Here is a 20,084-nt window from a genome sequence, read left to right as displayed (position 1 = left end):
TCTGGGGTGTCTTTTTTTTGGCCTCCAAGTTTTCTTCAGCTAAAACCCAAAAATGACCTGGGAAGAAAAGGTCTGTCAAAGGGAACGCAGTCTAAAGAGAAGTGCTGTGCAAAGGCCTGTTCCATCCATGGTCTCCAATGACACAGGCCTGAAAATGATGCCCATTGGGAATAGTAGGAACAAGAGGTCCTAGGAGGAATGGTCACAGTTGGGGCTATTAGGCTGTTTCTTCATTTCAGAAGGCTGTGGTCTAGGGCTTTCTTTAAAATCCTATCGTAACACAGAGACGGCTTAACTACTAGCATGATTGTGTTTATTCTTAGAAACCCCCAGAGCTGTAGAAGCCTAAGCCAAAAGTTCTGTAGAGTACTCTGTAAACACCATACACATACTCCCCTCTGTGAGGTAAGTGCAAATACACCCCTCTCTCCCCAGGGCACTGTCACCTGCAGAATATCCAGCACTCTGAATTAAGGCAGTTTGGCTCTAGGCACCTTGGTGCCTTTATTGGTGACATTTTAGCCTGGGACCTCTGGCCCCAAACAGTAAACTGTTTCTACCCTGCCTTGCTACACTATTCCCAAAACTTCAAAGGTAATGCCTTCTACACGGAGTAACCAGCTCTGGAACATCCTCTCCAGGAACAGATGCAGGCAAATACATCAGTGTTGATTTATCAGCTGGTAACTACCAGCTGGAGGTCCATCTTAGGGCCCTGCTGCCTTCACCACAGCTGTTGCCAAATGCTCAGCTACCCTCTCCTAACCAATTCCCCCACAGAAATGTGGCCCCACTGGGCTTCCACAGCACTTTCTGGCCCCCACTGGGTTTCCTGCCACCACCACTGTTTTCTTTACACTGCCCTACGTCGGGGCCTCTCTTCATGTGTCTCTGCAGAAACCAGAAAGGCCTGAATAGTCTTTGGTGGATGGGCAAAGGGTTCAGGATGAGGATGTTCTCACATCTTCAAATGCCTGTGGGCATTTGCACAAAGCTATCAGAATGTGAGGTACCTGTGTGACATCGCCCTGTCCCGTTCGGGAGCATCTGTGTCCCCTATCCTCCAGACCCTAACTCGAGGTGCCTCTGGCATCTGTCCCATCTCCCTCCTGCTGTGATGCTACTAGATTACACCTAACAAATAAGGACCTTCTCAGCCGTCCAATCACCTCATGTGGTAGAGCAAGAGTCCATGTCATTCCTTATACCTCTAGAGGCCACAAGACATCAAATGAAGTAACAGACCAGGTACTTTCCCATGTGGGCCCACACCCCAATCCTGACCATCATGTCCCTTGGGCTGGGAACTGTGTCCACTCTCGTTCAATCCTCACCGGGGCTCTAGGTGAGGCCAAAAAAAAAGGAAAAAGAAAAGAAAAAGCATTGAAAACTAAATTCTAGAGAGGACTGGGATAGCAAGAGATGATGAGATGCATGAGATAATGGGGGCAGGGGGCCAGCGTGTTCACTGGGGAGATTAGGCCTGTCCCAGCTGTGTTACTCTGAGGGTTGTGTGGCACCAGAGGTTTACCGTGAAGCCCAATCCTCTGTATCTGCCGTGAGCCCCATGCTGGATGAAGGGAAACCCTCTGCAATGGCATATTATCTCCTCAGGAAGGCTCTCGGAAGCTGCCATGGGTCCCTCCTCTCCATCCTGTGAGCCTCTGACTACATCACAGCCCACACAACTGTACGACTATACTACTCACCCATCGCTATTCTCAAGTTTAAAAAGCTCAATAGGAAGGCACCTGACTGCTCCCTGCAGCTCCCTCTGCTGGTAACCCAAACCTGCAGGCTGCTGGGGCAAGCTCCAGGCCCTTCACCTGACCTTTACACTCAAAAAAGTGTATTGAACTAGCTAACAACAAGGCAAAGAATGGCCACCAAGGAAAGACAAATAAATAAATATGTACATAATGGAGCAATTTTTCTCTAACTAGGGTGGGCTGACCACAGTCACTAAACCTACCCAGACAGTTTGAGCCAGTTGGAGATGCTCTGGATCCAGGAATTCTGAAAGTCTTGATCCTGCTGTGCCATCAAGCAACCTGCTGTACTCCCTGCCATAGCCAAACAGGCACAAGGGAAGAGAGCCAAAGGGCCCTGCTTTATGCTTTCTTGAAAGTCAAGCATGTAACCCATCATGGAGCCAGGAAGAGGAGAGCATATGCAATTTCTTAAACTGGTCCCATATAGTTATTCTTTTTCAGACTCCCAAACTGAAAGCCATAAAGTGCTATTTTCTGCTTCCATACACCATCCAGCATAGCCTGGGCACAAAAGCTTTCTCCCTCCAAAGAGCATGACAAATACCTGTCAAGATGTTTGCAATTTTTCCTTAGCCAGCTTTGTCACTGACCACAAGAACCAGAATTCATCTGTTCCTGCCCTTATAAAGGTGGTTTCTCCAAACTCTGCTCCAATAGCAGAGGAAAACTGCAGAATTCCACCTATCACCCTATGGCCCAAATGGGGCCCTCTGGCCTGAGAAGCACCAGGTAAGGGGTAACTATAGGTCATTGACCTTCCCAGAGGGTCAGTGCCTCCAGTGATTCTGAGGCTGACAGCAGTCCCCACTACACTCTGTGACCTAAGAAGGGCCAAAAGGGCTCTGCAGGCATGGTGAGCAGGGTCCATCTTGGGGGCTTATGTCTATTGGAGGGTACAGGAGGAAGAGTCCCCAAGACAGCACCAGCAGCAGGAACATGTTGAAGAGGCCATAGGCTTGGGAGGGATGAGATCCAAGTCCTCATCATCTGGAATCTCATCCAGGTGATACCCATCCTGGAGCAGCTGCCGGCTCACTTCCTGGTTCACCTGCTAAGAGCAGGAGAGGAGAAAACTTTAAGCCAGGCAGTAAAGCAAAAATAACTGCTGCCCAAAAGGCAGACCTACATTTCCTTACCAGAACTTCCTGTTCATGCTCCACCCTTACTTAGGCCAACTCCACACATCACTGGACTATGTGAGGAAGTGCTACCTTTTTCTACCTGTGCCTCACCCAGCAGTGAGGGACCCCAAGTGCCCTGAGCCAATACTGTACAGGCTGCAATGTCAATAACCCCCAGGGGAGCTGTTCCCACTAAAGAATCCCAAAGCATCTGACGTAAATATCAGATTCCAGATTATGTTTGAAAGTCAATGGCCTGACCACTCCCACTGGGAACCGAGACTGGTCCTTGTGAAGGCTGAAGAATATGGGACAATGATACCAGAACAATGGGGTAGAATAGAACATGAGTTACGTTGAAACGAAGTGGGGAGCAGCTTTGTCTGCACTGCTAGTTACACATGTTAGCCTTCCATGCTAGCAGAGCTCCTTCCCTGCAAAGCAGAACCTGTCAGCCTAGCTTTACCAGTTCTGCTGAGCAGAAGGAACAGGAGGCTGGGAATGGCATAGAACTTTCCCTGGCTCTTGGCTAATTTTTCTTTTCTTAGGTTTAACAATGTTAGGCACCCAGGTAATCAAGGATAAAAATTACAGACTGCCTCTATTCTCTTTGGCAGAAACTCAGGGAGTGGCCAAGGGTTTCCAGGAGAACAAGGGAAAAATACCGGTGGCATATAGTCATGTCTCTAGCACTTCACCTCTAAGGCAGAAAGCTGCACATGTGTGTCTGGGGCTGTCACTCTGGAAACATGTCCAAAAGGCCAGCCCAGTAGTATCTTAGTCTGAGTTCCCATAGATGGAACAACTGAAGGAACAGAAGTTGTTTGGCCTGGAAGAAAGTAACCTTGGTGGAGGATGGCCAAGGGAGGGACAGGAATGCTGATCTCAGATAAAAGGCAATCAAAGGAAGGGAAACCAGAATTACTGGGTGATACTGGAAGGCAGGCCTAGGACCACTGAGTCCAGCGTGCAGGAGACATTTCAAGTTAATAATATTGCCTTATCTAAGAGCTACCTGAAAAAGGAACATGTGTGTATGTGTCTGTTTTAGAGGGAGGGCAGGCGGGAAAGCCTCCTGGAGATAGTGAGTACCCAGGCACAAGCAAGCAGAGGCTGGCGAACACTTAGGCAGGGTTTGTCAAGAGGATTCCTTTTCTCTCTCTCTCTTTTTTTTATTCTCCCCTACCTCCCAAAAGGATTTTTCTAAGTGGTGACCAGCACTAGAAGATTTGTGAGGTCCTTTTCAGCCCTATGGTCTCCTGAATTTTCAACAGCCCTCCTCAGACACCTATACCTCTGCTGAGGGACTAAGACAGAGTAGAAGATTGGAGAACAGACCGTAAGTCTGGCACAGTGCCGTGCATACAGCAGGCACAAGACAAGCATTTGGCAGTGGTGGTGACGCTGCCTGCAGCCTGGCCCCGTGCAGAAAGGCGCTCTGGACTTGCCTCTGCAGAGGAATACCCGGAGGAGTATCTGGATTCCAGCTCCCCATCACTAGAAGAGGAAAACAGTCAGTTCAGGGGGATGCCTGTGGACAGCATGCAAGGGGGTCTGGAGGACTTGTGAAACGAAGACCACACATCAGAGAACTGAAACCCAGAATCTGTCATGAGTACCAGTGGCTCTTTCCATGGGCTCAAGCAGGGACGGGGTCACTGTCACTAACACTGAAGACATAACAGGGGAGGATGATTCCCCCACACAAGGTTGGTACTCCAAATCCAAGAACAGCACGATCGCCTGAGTGCTCTAACCAAACTATCCTGGGAAGGGACAATGCTCTGAAGACAGCCCTGGAACATGCATGAAGGTTCTGGGAAGAGATCTGCTGTTTTACCCATATCACTCCCCCAAGGGATAGTTCCAAAGACAGCACTCACCTGTCAGAGTCGAGGGACACCAGGTTTTCATCTGGACTCTGACTAAGGGCAGTGTAGCCCTTGTTAAACTTCACTGACCTGAGGGGAGATGGGGAAGAGACCAGGCATAGATGAAGCACCAACATTTCCCAGGGAAAGTCAAGAGTCTTTGCCCTTATGGAAAAAAGAACTGGCTGCAGTACGGTCTTGCCTTCTACCTGGTCACACAGCCACCACTGCCTGCTACAGCTCCTCAGAATATGCAGTTCCCCACACCACTCCCCCTACTGCTCCTGAGGAAAACCACAGCTACTCTTGCCAGAACTGGGAAAGCTCCCCCTCCTCACCAACCAACTGCAAGTCCTTGGGCAAATCTCTCTTCCCCTCTCTTGAGTTGTAGCTCTTAACTGTAAGAGGCACTGGATAAGGTCCCATCCAGCCCTCAGAGTTTACCGTTCTGTTCAAAAGAAATACAGGACTGACTATTCCCACACTGCTATCCTCACTCCTGGAGACCCCAGCCACTGTGTTCCTGCCTAGCTTGACACTCACAGTGAACAAGCCTAAGCACGGACAAAACTGTTATTCCAAAGCCATTTCCCTGACATCATCACATCCTTAAAGGAAAAGAAAAGGTCATTCCTCTTCCCATTTTAAAATAGTAAACTAAATGGGTTGGCGCCAGGTGAATCACTAGCTCGGTCTTAAAGCGTGAGAACTGTCTCCCAGCGTGAGGAGTAAGGCCTTCTCTGGAAACTGCTGGCACAGAGGAGATGGCGCCTGCTGAGACCTTTTCCCTGAAGAATCGGGGCGGTTCGGCGAGGCCCCCAGCATGCCTTTTCTCCGCAGAACGGCCTTGGCCAGGTCCCGGTGCTTCTCTGGAAGTCAAAGGGCCCGGGTCAGCGGGGTTTTCCCCACTCCGCCGTGTCTCCCAAACGCCAGGAGCCCGCTCTCTCCGAACACGTTCTCGAGACGGGAGCTGGCTGCAGCTGCCCCTCCAGGGTATCCCCAGCAGGGCTCCGGAGCCCGCCCAGGGGACCAGGTAGCCCGCCCAGGCAGAACGCCCCCGCCCCAATCGGGCCGCACTCACGCAGCTTGGCCTGAATGGAAGGCGCGCGCGTCACCATGTACGGTCCCCTCTTCTCCACAACCGCCCGGGGCCGCTCCCCGAGTCGGGGGACTCCGCTGCCGCTTCGCCCGAAGGGCAGCCTCGTGGCGCCCGGTGCGCAGTCCGGGGTCCCGCCGGGCCGGGGTCCCGGGGTAGAAGCCCGCATCCCGGGCGTGCTGGGCTCCGCGCTCGCCATGGCCCGGCCACGGCCCGCCGCGACGCACAGCCCCGCCTCCTGGCTTTCGAGTCCTGGGCGGGCAGGGAGGCGGTCTCTTCCGAACAAGATGGCGGCGCGCAGGCGCAAGCCGCAGCCGCCCGAGACTTCCGGCCCCGCCTGCTGTGGGCTGGCACAATTGCACCGCACCCTGGGGACCTGGTTAGGGTCAGTTCCGGGTCTTGGGACACATTGCGGTACTTGTCGGCCACCTGAACCTGGGCATGTCGAGGCCAATTCTGTCTTCAGTGGAAGCAAAGTATTATATTTATGGAAAGCCCCGGCTGTACGGTCGCTGGGCGGGGCTCTTCACCCCTTAGCGCACCAGCACTTACCGCAGTGCCTCCTCGTGGGGTTCTCTCTGCGTCTCACCCGGTCATGGAGAGTCTGGGTTGAACTGAAAAGAGCTGTATGAGAAAGGGAGATATTAACGCCCTTCTCCAGAAGGTCGAGAGAGAGGTTCAAGGACCTTGAGGAGGTCACACACTAAGGGCAGTGCCTGGACTGATCCATCTAACTTCGAACCCATGTTATTTCTAATACTACTTGGTACTAAACCCTCTCTAGGCATCGCTTTCTGATGCGGTTTTGGAGTGGGGCGGGGAGGGAGGGGAGTGCGGAGCTGAAGGCCAAAAAAGAATTCTTAAGACCGCTTTGGAGCAAAAAGGTGACTTTATTAAAGCACGAGGACAGGACTCGTGGGCAGAAAGAGCTGCACTGCAGTTCTGAGGAGTGACTGATGTTATACTATGGAGTTGGGGGAGATAAAGGCAAAAGGAAGGTTTCTAGGGGCGCCTGGGTGACTTAGTTGGTTGAGCCTCCAACTCTTAATCTTGGCTCAGGTCATGATCTCACTTTGTGAGTGCAAGGCTGTTTCTGAGTTCAAGCCCCATGTGGAACTCTGAGCTGACAGCACAGAGCCTCAAAAAACAAATAGACTGAAAAAAATTTTTTTTTTCAAAAAAAGGGAGGTTTTCAAAAGGATTTTCATATGCTAAAGAGAACTCAGATACAGGAGGCCTGGCTGTCTTCAAGCTAAGGTTGTTTTTCCCACTAGCAAAGCATTAATATTAAAGCAGTAGGGAGTTCAGGGAGAAATGTTACTCTGCCTGCCTCAAGTATTTGCCAATGGGCTACCGGTTAACCATTTCCTTCTTGCCTTTGTTCCCCACATCACTGTGGAGGAAAGGGTGATGTTAGGGCTCCAGGAAACTGAGACTATGGGTTTCTGGAGGTTTGGCTATTGATAAGATTGTGTTTTTCTTGTAGTTTACTAAGACATTTGTAAACAGATGGAGACTTGTGTCCTGGCTGTGATCTCTATCAGTTAACCTTTTGTTTTCCCCCTTCCTTAGTTCTTGGGCAGCCAGGAGTGCCTGAGGAATATCACTCATATCTCACCTGCGGGGAGAGGAGGTTGTTAACTTGTGCTTTGCCCTCAGCTTGCCTGTGGCTCCCTTGTCAGTTTCCACATTTTACTTTATCATTTAAAAAAAATTTTTAATGTTTTTATTTTGAGAGAGAGAGAGAGAGAAAGCAGGGGAGAGGCAGACAGAGAGGGAGACAGAATCCCAAGCAGGCTCCTCACCCATCAATGCAGAGTCCAATGTGGGGTTTGAACCCATGAACTGTGAGATCATGACCTGAGCCGAAATCAAGAGTCAGACACTTAACTAACTGAGCCGCCCAGGCGCCCCAGTTTCCATATTTTAAAATGGAACCAAACGTCACTACCCGTCATACAGCAACAAATAATGCAAAATAAGCTGTGGAAAGAGGGGTGAAAGTGCACTGACTCTCTGTGTAGCAGGGCACGGAGCTGTCATCGCTCTTGGCTTCTCTGGCCCCCAAGGGATGTGCTTATGCCTTGCTGGAAAGAAGCTCCAGATCCATGTAGGAATTGCCAGATCTCATGAGGCTGCCATGAGGCTAATTGATTGGCCTCCACAGGGTAGATCAACAATACGCAATTTTGAATCCCCAGGGCCACCCTAACAGTTGAGAGGAACTGTGCTTTAGGACAGGAATAAAGGAATTTAGGACTGGAGTTTTTGAAAAATCTGAAGCACGGAGGAATGTTAACTATTTTGGTAGGTTCCACCCGTTTTTGATGTCTAGAAACAACTTCATATGGCTCAACTTTGTATTTAATTCTCATGATGATTAAATTATGAAATTGGGTTCATGAGCAAATGACTAAGAAAGAATCCTTGAGATGTTTTCAGTGCAAAAAGGTGATTTTAGGGGTGCCTGGGTGGCTCGGTCAGTTGAGCATCCGACTTCAGCTCAGGTCATGATCTCGCGGTCCGCGAGTTCGAGCCCCGCATCGGGCTCTGTGCTGACAGCTCAGAGCCTGGAGCCTGCTTCAGATTCTGTACCTCCCTCTCTCTGCCCTTCCCCCACTCATGCTCTGTCTCTCTCTCTCTCTCTCTGTGTCAAAAATAAATAAACTTAAAAAAAAAAAGGTGATTTTATTATAGCATGGGGACAGGACCCATGGGCAGCAAGAGCTGCACTGGGATTATGAGGAGCAATTGATTATATACTTCCAAGTTGGAAAGGGGTTAGGAATAGCATAAGTTTCTAAGGAATTTGGAGGCAAGGTTTCCAGGACCTTGAGGGGACTAGCTTTGTTAGGAAAAGTTCATTTATTACTGTCTAATAAAACCTTAGGAGACCCTTCAGATGTATGTCAGAGGGCCATATGCTTGGAGGATGATTGCTAACATATATCTTGGGATATAAAGTAAGTTTCCAAAGAAATTTTTATATGTTAAAGGATACTTACAGGATCCTGGAGGTCGGATAATGTTAAGCTAAGATTGCCTTTTGCCCTTAGCAAAGTATTATTGATGGGTTTTTGGAGTGGTGGTGGGGGTTCAGAGGCAATGGCCAAGAAAGAATTCTCAAAGACATCTTTGGTGCAAAAAGGCGATTTTATTAGAGCACAGGGTAGGCAGAAAGAGCTGCACTTGGGTTGTTCAGAGTGACTGGAGTTGGGGAGGTAAAGTCAAGAGGAAGTTTCTATTTTTAAAAAAAATTTTTAACGTTTATTTATTTTTGAGAGAGAGAGTGCGAGTGGGGGAGGTGCAGACACAGAATCAGAAGCAGGATCCAGACTCTGAGTTTTCGGCACAGCCTGACACGGGGCTTGAACTCACGAACTGTGAGATCATGATCTGAGCTGAAGTCAGATGCTTAACCGACTGAGCCATGCAGGCACCCCAAGAGGAAGTTTCTTAAAAGGATTTCCATATGCTAAAGAAGAAACAGATTACTGTAGGCCTAGCTATTGTCAAAATTGTTTTGCCCTCTAGCAAAGCATTATCATTAAGACAGTAGGGAGTTCCTAGAGATTAGGCTATTGATAAGATTGCCCTTTTCTTGTAATATTACTAAAATATTTGTAAACAGATGGAGACTCTAGCAGTTTAACCATTTGTTTCCTGTTCTTTCTCTTGTTCTTGGGCAGCCCGGAGTGCCTGAGGAATATCACACATATCCCACCTGGGTGGTGGGGGGTTGTGCTAGCTTGTGTTGGCCCTCAGCTTGCCTTATGGTCCCTCATCATTAACATTGAGGCAGCTGAGTTCCTAGAGGAAGGTCACTCTGCCTGTCTCATGGGCTGTAAAGTGTAAGAAAATTTAAATTTTCTTTTGCCTTTGTTTCCCACATCAGCTGTGCTGCCTGTTAAACTGATGGGGACTTCACTAAGGGCCAAAGAAAATGTCAGAACCCACATGACGTCACAAAGTCTCCAGGGACTTGTAGCAAGAGTGGGAGTGCCCTCCCCCATACCCCTCCTGGATCTTCCATCATTAGTGCTCAGTTAACTGCTAAGTGATTGAACATGGACCTTGAATCTTGATTCTGTGTTCTACCACTTACTGGCAGGGTATTTAACTTCTTTACGTCTCAGTTTCTTTAGCAGAGAAATGGGGATAATACGAGTACGTATCTAAAAGAATTGTGAGGGGCGCCTGGGTGGCTCAGTTGGTTAAGCGTCCGATTTCAGCTCAGGTCACGATCTCACGGTCCGTGAGTTCGAGCCCCGTGTCAGGCTCTGGGCTGATGGCCCAGAGCCTGGAGCCTGCTTCCGATTCTGTGTCTCCCTCTCTCTCTGCCCCTCCCCCGTTCATGCTCTGTCTCTCTCTGTCTCAAAAATAAATAAATGTTAAAAAAAAAATTAAAAAAAAAGAAGTTGCTAATATTTAAAAAAAATAAATAAAAAAAATAAAAGAATTGTGAGGTTAAAAAATAAAAGAATTGTGAGGTTAAATTGTAAAGTACTTGGAATGGCACCTCATAAGACTCAAGAAATGTAACCTTATGGGGGCACCTGGCTGGCTCAGAGAATGGAGCATACGACTCTTGATCTCGGGGATGTAACTTTGAGCCCCACATTGGGTACAGAAATTACTTAAAAATAAAATCTTTTTTAAAAAATGTAACCTTTAAAGAGTTTAGTGTTCTAGAAACTTAGTGTTCATTCTCTCACTTGGCTTTACACTCCCAAAGGGCAGACTACCTTGTTTCTTTTGTAACTCTTGTCTTTAGCACAAAGTCCTAGTAATTCATTTGTTGAATATCATATCTCTCTCTTAAATTTTAGTTAGTTTAGAATCATAGAACTTTGGGGCTGGGAGGGATCGTAGAAATTATACAGTCCAAACTCATTTTATTAATGAAGAAGCTGTGATTGCCCAACTGTCCTTGCCTGGGTGTGAGCAATTCTCCTTCCCGCTTAAGATATCATGTTCACTAGGAACCTAAGAAAAAAATAAATGACTCCCCATTCCCCAAAAGAAACAACAAAGAATAAAACCTAGGTTGTCAGAGGATGAGTCCTCAGGGCGAGAACTTCCACAGTGCACAGGACGCAAAGCCCCAGAGTGACTGTGCTGGCTCCCCTGCTGGGCCTGGGGATCCTTAGCTCCTGCAGTCAGCAAAGCTTCATTCATCTAATGTGGGGCAGTGCTATCCCAGGCCTTGCAGATCTAATGATGAACAGGGCAGGTAAGGTACCTCCTTGTCTCTGATTCTCAGACTTACTTTATTCTTCATTGTGGTCGGTGGTGGGTAAATTCTTGGCTGTTAGGAGCAAGGAGTTCCGCCCTGGCTTTCAGGCTCTCTTGACCTCACTGTGTAGTCACTTTATCCCTGACTCCAGGTAATGGGAATCTCACCCATTCCCTAACTTTTCATGGTCCTGGGACAGATGAATCTTCATCATCTGTTGAAAATTCTGGTTCTGCTCTCCACTGGAGCTGAATTCCTTTATCTACGCAAGTATTTGGGATTAGACATAGGAAGGGAAAGGGGACAGTTGTGAAGGTTTTTTTTTTTTTTTTTAATTGAGAGGTATAATTGACCTATAATACTATATTCATTTCAGGTTGTATACACTGCAAAATAATCACCACAGTTAAGTCTAGTTAATATCCATCACCATAAATAGTTACAAGTAAATTTTTCTTCTTTTTTAAATTATTTACTAAAAATTTTTTTAATGTTTATTTTTGAGAGAGAAAGAGAAACACAGAGGGGGTGGGGCATGAGAGGTGGAGGGGCAGAGAGAGAAGGAGACACAGAATCCAAAGCAGGCTCCAGGCTCTGAGCTGTCAGCACGGAGCTTGATGTGGGGCTCAAACTCACAGAGTGCAAGATCATGATCTGAGCCGAAGTCAGAGGCCCAACAGACTGAGCCACCCAGGTGCCCCGAAAATTTCTTTTCTTGTGATGAGGACTTTAAAGGTCTATTCTCTTAGTAACTTTCAACTATGCAATACAGTATAAACTACAGTCACCATGTAGTACATTACATCCCATTACTTAATTTTTCTTTTTTTTAAATTAATTAATTTACCTTTAATTTACATCCAAGTTAGCATACAGTGCAATAATGATTTCAGGAGTAGATTCCTTAATGCCCCTTGCCCATTTATCCCATCCCCCCTCCCACAACTCCTCTAGCAACCCTCTGTTTTCTATATTTAAGAATCTCTTATGTTTTATCCCTCTCTCCCTGTTTTTATATTATTTTTGCTTCCCTTTCCTTATGTTCATCTGTTTTGTATCTTAAATTTCTCATTTGAGTGTGCCCATGACTTACTTTATAGCTGAAAGTTTGTACCTTTTGATCCCTTTCACTCATTTGCCACCATCCACCACCCACCACCAGCAACCACCAATCTGTTGTCTCTATCTACAAGCTTGGAGCTTGGTGTTTTGTTTTTTATTTTTGTTTAATTTTAAAAATTTATTTGAGAGAGAGAGAGCACATGCACACAAGTGGAGGAGGGGCAGAGAGATTCCCAAGCAGGTTCTGTGCTGGGTTGGATCCCACGAACAGTGAGATCATGACCTGAGCTGAAATCAAGAACTGGATGCTTAATGAACTGAGCCACCCAGGCATCCCATTTTTTGTTTTTATTTTTTAAGATTTTTTTTTAATATAATCTCTATATGCAATGTGGGGCTCAAACTTAGAACCCTGAGATCAAGAGTTGCATGCTCTACTGACTGAGCCAGACAGGTGCCCCTGTTTTGTTTTGTTTTTTTTTAATTTTTTAATGTTTTGTTTATTTATTTATTTATTTATTTATTTATTTAATTTTTTTTAATGTTTATTTATTTTTGAGAGAGAGACAGAATGTGAGTGGGTTAGGGGCAGAGAGAGAGGGAGACACAGAAGCAGAAGCAGGCTCCAGGCTCTGAGCTGTCAGCACAGAGCCCGACGCGGGGCTCGAACTCACGAGCTGTGAGATCATGACCTGAGCCAAAGTCGGACGCTCAACTGACTGAGCCACCCAGGCACCCCATGTTTTATTTAGTTTTGAGACAGAGAGAGACAGAGCATGAGCAGGGGAGAGGCAGAGAGAGAAGGAGACACAGAATCCGAAGCAGGCTCCAGGCTCCGAGCTGTCGCACAGAGCCCGACGCAGGGCTCGAACTCACGGACTGTGAGATCATGACCTGAGCTGAAGTCGGATGCTTAACCGACTGAGCCACCCAGGCGCCCCTGCCCCTGTTTGTTTTTTATAGATTCCACATATATGTGAGATCATATGGCATTTGTCTTTCTCTGTCTGACTTATTTCACTTAGCATAATGCCTTCAGGGTCTATCCCTGTTGTTGCATATGGCAAAATTTTGTTCTTTTTCTGGCTAATAGTATTTCATTGTATATGGATTCCATATTTTATTTATCCATTCATCGATGGACATTCAGGTTGTTTACATATCTTGGCTGTTGTAAATAATGCTGCAGTGAACATGGGAGGTGCACATATCTTTTCAGATTAGTGTTTCCATTGTCTTTGGATAAATACCCAAAAGTGGAATTCCTGGATCATAAAGTAATTCTATTTTTAATTTTTTGAGGAAAACTCCATACTGTTTTTCATAGTGGCTGCACCAGTTTGTATTCCCATCAGTAGTACCTGAGTGTTCCCTTTTCTCCACATCCTTGCCAACACTTGTTGTTTCTTGTCTCTTTGATAATAATCATTCTAATAGGTATGAGGTGGTATCTCATTATGGTTTTGATTTTCATTTACCTTATGAGTGACTTTGAACACTTTTTCATATGCCTATTGGCCATCTGTGTGTATTCTTTGGAAAAATGTATATTCGGGTCCTCTGCCCATTAAAAAAATATTTTTTAATGTTTTTATTTTATTTTATTTTTTGAGAGAGAGGCAGAGTGTGAGCACGGAAGGGGCAGAGAGAGAGGGAGACAGATTTGGAAGCAGGCTCCAGGCTCTGAGCTGTCAGCAAAGACCCCGATACGGGGCTTGAACTCATGAACCATGAGACCATGACTTGAGCCGAAGTTAAGAATTGGACACTTAACCAAATGAGTGACCGAGGCTCCTTTTTTTTTCTCCCCTTCTTTTTTTGCTATTAAATTGTAGGAGTTCTTTATATATTTTGGATATTCACCCCTTGTCAGATAAATGATTTGCAAAGGTTTTTTCCCATTCCATAGGTTGCCTTCCACTTTGTTTTCTCAACACCACTTATTGAAGAGACTGTCCTTTCCCCACTGTATATTCTTGCCTCTTTTGTTGTAAATTCATTGACCATATATGTGTGGGTTTATTTCTGGACTCTCTGTTTTGTCCTATTGATCTGTATGTTTTTATGCCAATACCATACTGTTTTGATTCTACAGCACTGAAATATAGCTTAAAATCAGGAAGCATGATGCCTCCAATTTTGTTCTTTCTCAAAGATTGCTTTACCTATTCAGGGTCTTTTGTGGTTTCATACACATTTTTGGATTCTTGTTTCCATTTCTGTGAAAAATGCCACTGGAATTTTGGTAGGGATTGCACTGAATCTATAGATTGCTTTGGGTAGTATGGACATTTTAACAATATTAATTTTCCAATCCATGAGCATGGTATATCTTCCCCTTCCTATCTTATTCAATTTCTTTAATCAATGTCTTAGAGTTTTCAGAGGGCTTTCACCTCCTTGGTTAAATTTATTCCCAGGTATTTTGTTTTTGAAGTAATAGTAAATGGGATTGTTTTCTTAATTTCTTTCTGATAGTTCATTGTTAGTATATAGAAACAACAGATTTTTATATATTGACTTTGTATCCTGCAACTTTACCAAATTAGTTCTAACCGTTTTTTGTTGGAGTTTTTAGGGTTTTCTTTATCTAACATGTCATCTGCAAGTAGTTTTACTTCTTCCTTTTCAATATGGATGCCTTTTATTTTACTCAAAGACTTCCAATACTATGTTAAATAAAAGTGGTGAGAGTGGGCATGCTTGTCTTGCTCCTAATCTTACTTTCAGCTTTTCACTTTTGAGTATGATGTTAGCTGTGGGCTTGTCATACATGGCCTCTATTATGTTGAGGTATGTTCACTCTATACTCCCTTTGTTGAGGTTTTATCATAAATGGATCTTAAATTCTGTCAGATGCTTTTACTGCATCTAGTGAGATGATCACATAGTTTTTATCCTTAATTTTGTTAATGTTGTGTACAACACATTGATTGATTTGCAGACGTTGAACCTCTTTGCATCCCTAGAATAAATCTCACTTGATTATGGAGTATGATCCTTTTAATGTATTGTTGAATTCAGTTTGCTAATATTTTGTTGAGTATTTTTGCATCATGTTCATCAAGAGTGAATTTGTTATCCTATTTCCCTCTGAAATTCTTTTCCCATCTCACAGGTTTCAGACTCTAGCCTTTGACTTCTCCTATTATTGGTAGAGCAGATAATTGACAGATGGATACCATGAATCTACAGGTCTTTTGGGGGTCCCAGGTCACCAGCTCTACTTTCATCCCCACATTAACTCATTGGGAAGATATATTTCCCAATCCTCACATCCTTATGTGTCACTGTCATACCCACTTCACATATGTATAAGGAAAGTGAAGTGATAGTCACAGAGATTAACTGATCTGCGAAAGACCATGAAGTTGTAGAGGTGAGGACTGAATCCTTACCTGCTTCAAAAGCCTCTCCTCTTTTTGTACCAGTCAGGTAGAACTAGACTCCTTTTTTTTTTTTTTTTTTTAAGATTTTATTTTAGGGGCACCTGGGTGGCTCAGTTGATTGAGCATCTGACTTCAGCTCAGGTCATGATCTCACAGCTCGTGAGTTCGAGCCCTGCGTCGGGCTCTGTGCAACAGCTCAGAGCCTGGAGCCTGCTTCGGATTCTGTATCCCTCTCTCTCTGCCCCTAACCCACTTGCATTCTGTCTCTGTCTCTTTCAAAAAAAAAAAAAAAAGTTAAAAAAAATTTTTAAAAAAAGATTTCATTTTTTTAAATGTTTATTTTTGAGAGCGCGAGACAGAAACAGAGAGAAAGCAAGAGCACGCATGCACATGTACCTATATTCTCAAGCACAGCAAAGGAGTCAAATTTGACTTATAGACAATGTGGAGATTGACATGACAAAACAGGCATTTGATGGGAATAAGAAATTTATCAGTAAATTTATCTAGTCACTTTTGCCTTTTAGTAATAGGCCTATGACTTAAAAGCTTGCTTGCTTTGAAAATAATTTCTATTATTTTAGACTAGGGGTTGGCAAATTTTTCCCATAAATGGTCAGAAAGAAAATATTTTTGACTTTGGGGACCATGTAATATCCATCCCAACTACTCAGCTCTGCCACAGTATTGCAAAAGCAGCCATAGATACTTCACAACAATGTCAATGTACTTAATGCCTCGGAACTGTACATTCCGTGGGGCACCCCAGTGGCTCAGTCGATTAAGCATCTGACTCTTGATTTTGGCTCAGGTCACGATCTCAGGATTCGTGAGATGGAGCCCTACATTGGGCTCTACATGGATACCTCAGAGCCTGCTTGGGATTCTCTCTCTGCCCCTCTTGTAAGGGCTCTTTCTCTCTCTCTCAGAATAAATAAAATGTGTGGCAGTGTTCCAATAAAATCTTGTTTATGGACAATGAATTTTGAATTTCATATACTTTTCTCATATCACAAAAATCTTATTTTTATTGATTTTCAACCATTTAAGAATGTAAAAAACACTTCTTATCTTATAGGCAGTAGAAAGACAGTTGATGGCCTGGATTTGGTCCAGGGCCATAGTTTGCCACCCTCATCTTGGAGATAAAGGTGATACAAAATGAGAGCGATTTAAAAGGCAGTGCTTATTTCTGCAAAGGTACTATTGTAGCAAACTTCAAGGGCCTTAAAAGTTAGCATTTACAATAAAGTTATCAGAATACCCATCTGTTTCTAATAGCACAAATGACTTACTTAGGCAAAAACTAAATTTTGAAATATCAACAGAACTTAAGATGCAAAGGAAACAGTAACTTCCAGTCAATTCTTTCCAGCTCCATACGAAATCTCTAGAATGTCAGAGAAGTCCTAACACTTTATCACCATCTTTCCAATCACCTTCTTGGGACTTAATCATTCTTCAGGACTCCTCCCTACTACCTCATTGCCTAGAATCACTTCTTCTTCACCTATAATTCAGCTTCAAGGTCATTAGAAAAGTCATCTCTCAAGGTCAAACACCTAAACCATGGAATATTAGGTCCCACTAAAAAGCAGAAGACAGAGGTACATTAATCGATATAGAAAATGGTCTACAATAGTCTTGACCTAGCAAGGAGGAGATAAACAGGTTTGTATTACAGCATGCCAAAGCATATACACATGCACATCTGGAAAGACGGTCACCAAAATACCAGTCATGGTTGTAACTGGATAGGGGAATTTCAGGTGTGTTTTATTCTTGTACTTTCCTGTATTGTTTCATGAACATGTATCGTGCTTAAAATGAGAAAATCCAGTAAAGATCTATTTTTTTCTTAATGTTCATTTATTTGAGAGAGAGTGCATGTGTTCTCAAGGGAGGAGCAGAGAGAGAGGGAAAGAGAGAGAATCCCAAGCGGGCTCTGTGCTGTCAGCACACAGCCCAACGAGGCAGGGCTCAAACCCATGAACCATGGGATCATGACCCGAGCTGTAATCTAGAGTTGGATGCTCAACTGACTAAGCCACTCAGGTGCCCCCAGTAATAGATATTTTTATTTGAAATAAAAAAGATCACCAAAAATTCCTTTTTATAAAGGGGGGCTGGCACCTGGTGGCTCAGTCAGTTGAGCATTTGACTTGGGCTCAGGTCATCTCATGGTTCGGGAGTTCAAGCCCTACATACTGCTGTCAGCAAAGAGCCTGCTTCAGATCTGTCTGCCGCTCTCTCCCCCTCCCCCACTTGCAGTCTCTCAAAAATAAACATTAAAAAAAATTTTAAGTCTTTATTGTAGTTGTGGTTAAATACACACACACACAATGGAGATATTCCAAAATACTTTACAGATGAAATGATAGGATATTTGAGATTTGACTGAAAATATTTGGAGTGGGGGTAAATGAGAGGATATAAAGTGTGGCCATAAATTATTAATTGCTAAAGTAGAGTGATGAGTACATGGAAACTTAAGAAATAATAGTCTATCTTTGTAATGTTTGAAGTTTTTGAAAAAATTCCCCTTTCCCTCTAAATGGACCTGCTCCTGCAATTTCAGCCATTAGCCTACATTACAGCTGTCTCCAAATGGCCTTAGAAAACTCCCTTTTTGCTGTTTCAAACCTTAAATTCTTCTCTAGTCTCAAGCTCTTTTCAAAGCTCTAGGCCTAACCCTCACTGATGCCTGAAATTTGACAGGTCCAGGATCAAATGCAGTACTTACTATTAAGATTTTATTTTTAAGTAATCTTGACACCCAGTGTGGGGCCTGAACTCCCAACCCTGAGGTCAAGAGTAGCATGTGCTACCAACTGAACCAGGCAGGTGCCCCAAATGCAGTACTTTCTTGACCTTGCACCACGCTCCTGGTTTTGCTGGCTCCAATTTTCCCATGAATGGTAAGTACCAGCACTCAAATCTGTAAAATAGCCCTTCTCAGAGTTCTCATTCCCCCTCACCAAATTAGTAACTACACCTAAATCACGTGACTCTCAAAATTAGTCTCTTCCAGGGGTGTCTGGGTGGCTCAGTTGGTTGAGCATCAGACTCTTGATTTCATCTTGGGTTATGATCTCCCAGATCGTGGATTCGAGCCCCATGTCAGGCTCTGTGCTGAGAGCATGCAGCATGCTTGGGATTCTCTCTGCCCCTCAGTGGCTCATGCTCATGTGCACTCGCTCTCTTTCAAAGATAAATGAATAAACTTAAAAATATTCATCTTTTCCCATTTCTACTGCTACCATCCTAATTCAAAAGCCTTATTAAGTTATAACTACACTGTATAATTTTCTGAACTGGGGACCCTAACTCCAGTTTCTCCAAACTCCCAATCTCCAATCTCCTATGCATGGCTCTATTATCAATAATCGGCACAACGCTTGGTATATGGTAGGTATTCAAAAAATGTTTGTGGTGTGAAAACCCACATAGCACTGTTTCTTATCCTTGTAAATAGTTATAAACCTATGTTCCCTCCTCAGGCCCCTCCCATGACCTTAACAGAAACCATTTCCATCATTTTGCATTCCTCCTATATGTTAAGAGCCCATGATACTGAAACGGTCCTTTTTCATCTAGTTATAGTAAATCCTTTAGATCTGGGGAACTGAAAAAGCAGACTTAAATGTGATTATGTATGCACATATGGGAGCTGTCAAAAAAAAAAAAAAATCCCTCCTCCCCATTCCAATGGTGCAAAGGCCAAACATGTCATATAATAAATAAAATTAACTTTTAGATAAAGCTGCGGATAAACACTCCCAATTCTTTAGGCTTCAACTTAAATGTCATTTCCTCTCTCACAGGTCCCATATATAAGTTCACAAAACTTAGGTTTTTTAACTTTTTTTTTAAATGTTCCTGTCCAGTATTTTAATTTTTATTTATTTTTGACAGAGACAGAGAGCATGAGTGTTGGAGGGGCAGAGAGAGAGGGAGAAACAGAATCTGAAGCAGGCTCCAGGCTATGAGTTGTCAGCATAGAGCCCAATGTGGGGCTCGAATTCACAGACTGCAAGATCATGACCTAAGCCGAAGTCGGATGCTCAACCGAGCCACCCAGGCGCCCATTTTTTTAATTTAAAAAAAAAAAAAAAAAAAAAAAAAAAAAAGTTTATTTTTGACAGAGAGAGAGAGCACGCGCGAGAGCACATGGGCGGGGGAGGGGCAGAGAGAGGTGCAGAATGAGGATCTCAAGTGGGCTCTGTGATGACAGCAGAGTGCCTGATGCGGGGCTTGAACCCACAAACTGTGAGATCATGACTTGAGCTGAAGTCAGACACTTCCAGGTGCCCCTATGTTCACAGAACTTTTAAAACCTGTCGTGAGGTCTTTATATATGTGATTGCTCCACCCCCTCTCCACCTCTAGGATTTGAGAGGGCAGACCTACGTTGATGGTTCATGTCATTTCTAGAGGGAAGCAACATGAAGAGAATTTGGAGGAAAAACAGAGCAGTGTGACTGGGACATTATACTACATGGAACGAGGGGGAAAGAGCTAGCCCACAGAGGGGTCA

General features: G+C 44.5%; 1 protein-coding gene across 4 annotated transcripts; it reads right to left on the bottom strand.

Moving 5' to 3' along the window:
• Positions 1 to 291: 291 nt before the first annotated feature.
• On the bottom strand, positions 292 to 6,125 carry FAM219B (family with sequence similarity 219 member B). Of its 4 annotated transcripts, none has more exons than XM_042941404.1 (5): positions 5,846 to 6,125; positions 5,546 to 5,633; positions 4,777 to 4,854; positions 4,342 to 4,390; positions 292 to 2,823 (listed from the first exon to the last, which is right to left on the bottom strand). In XM_042941404.1, exons 1-5 carry the CDS (start codon positions 6,057 to 6,059, stop codon positions 2,656 to 2,658), a joined length of 597 nt encoding a protein of 198 aa, XP_042797338.1. In that variant the 5' UTR covers positions 6,060 to 6,125; the 3' UTR covers positions 292 to 2,655. The 4 variants fall into 4 exon arrangements, with proteins under 4 accessions (XP_042797338.1, XP_042797339.1, XP_042797340.1 ...); XM_042941405.1 differs by having other exon boundaries at positions 292 to 2,820; XM_042941406.1 differs by having other exon boundaries at positions 2,733 to 2,823; positions 4,232 to 4,390.
• Positions 6,126 to 20,084: the final 13,959 nt, after the last annotated feature.

The sequence above is a fragment of the Panthera leo genome, chromosome B3, assembly GCF_018350215.1.
Source record: "Panthera leo isolate Ple1 chromosome B3, P.leo_Ple1_pat1.1, whole genome shotgun sequence".
NCBI classification, from domain to species: Eukaryota; Metazoa; Chordata; class Mammalia; order Carnivora; family Felidae; genus Panthera; species Panthera leo.
Note: the sequence above shows the minus strand (reverse complement) of the source record. Positions and strands in the feature narration are given on the sequence as shown.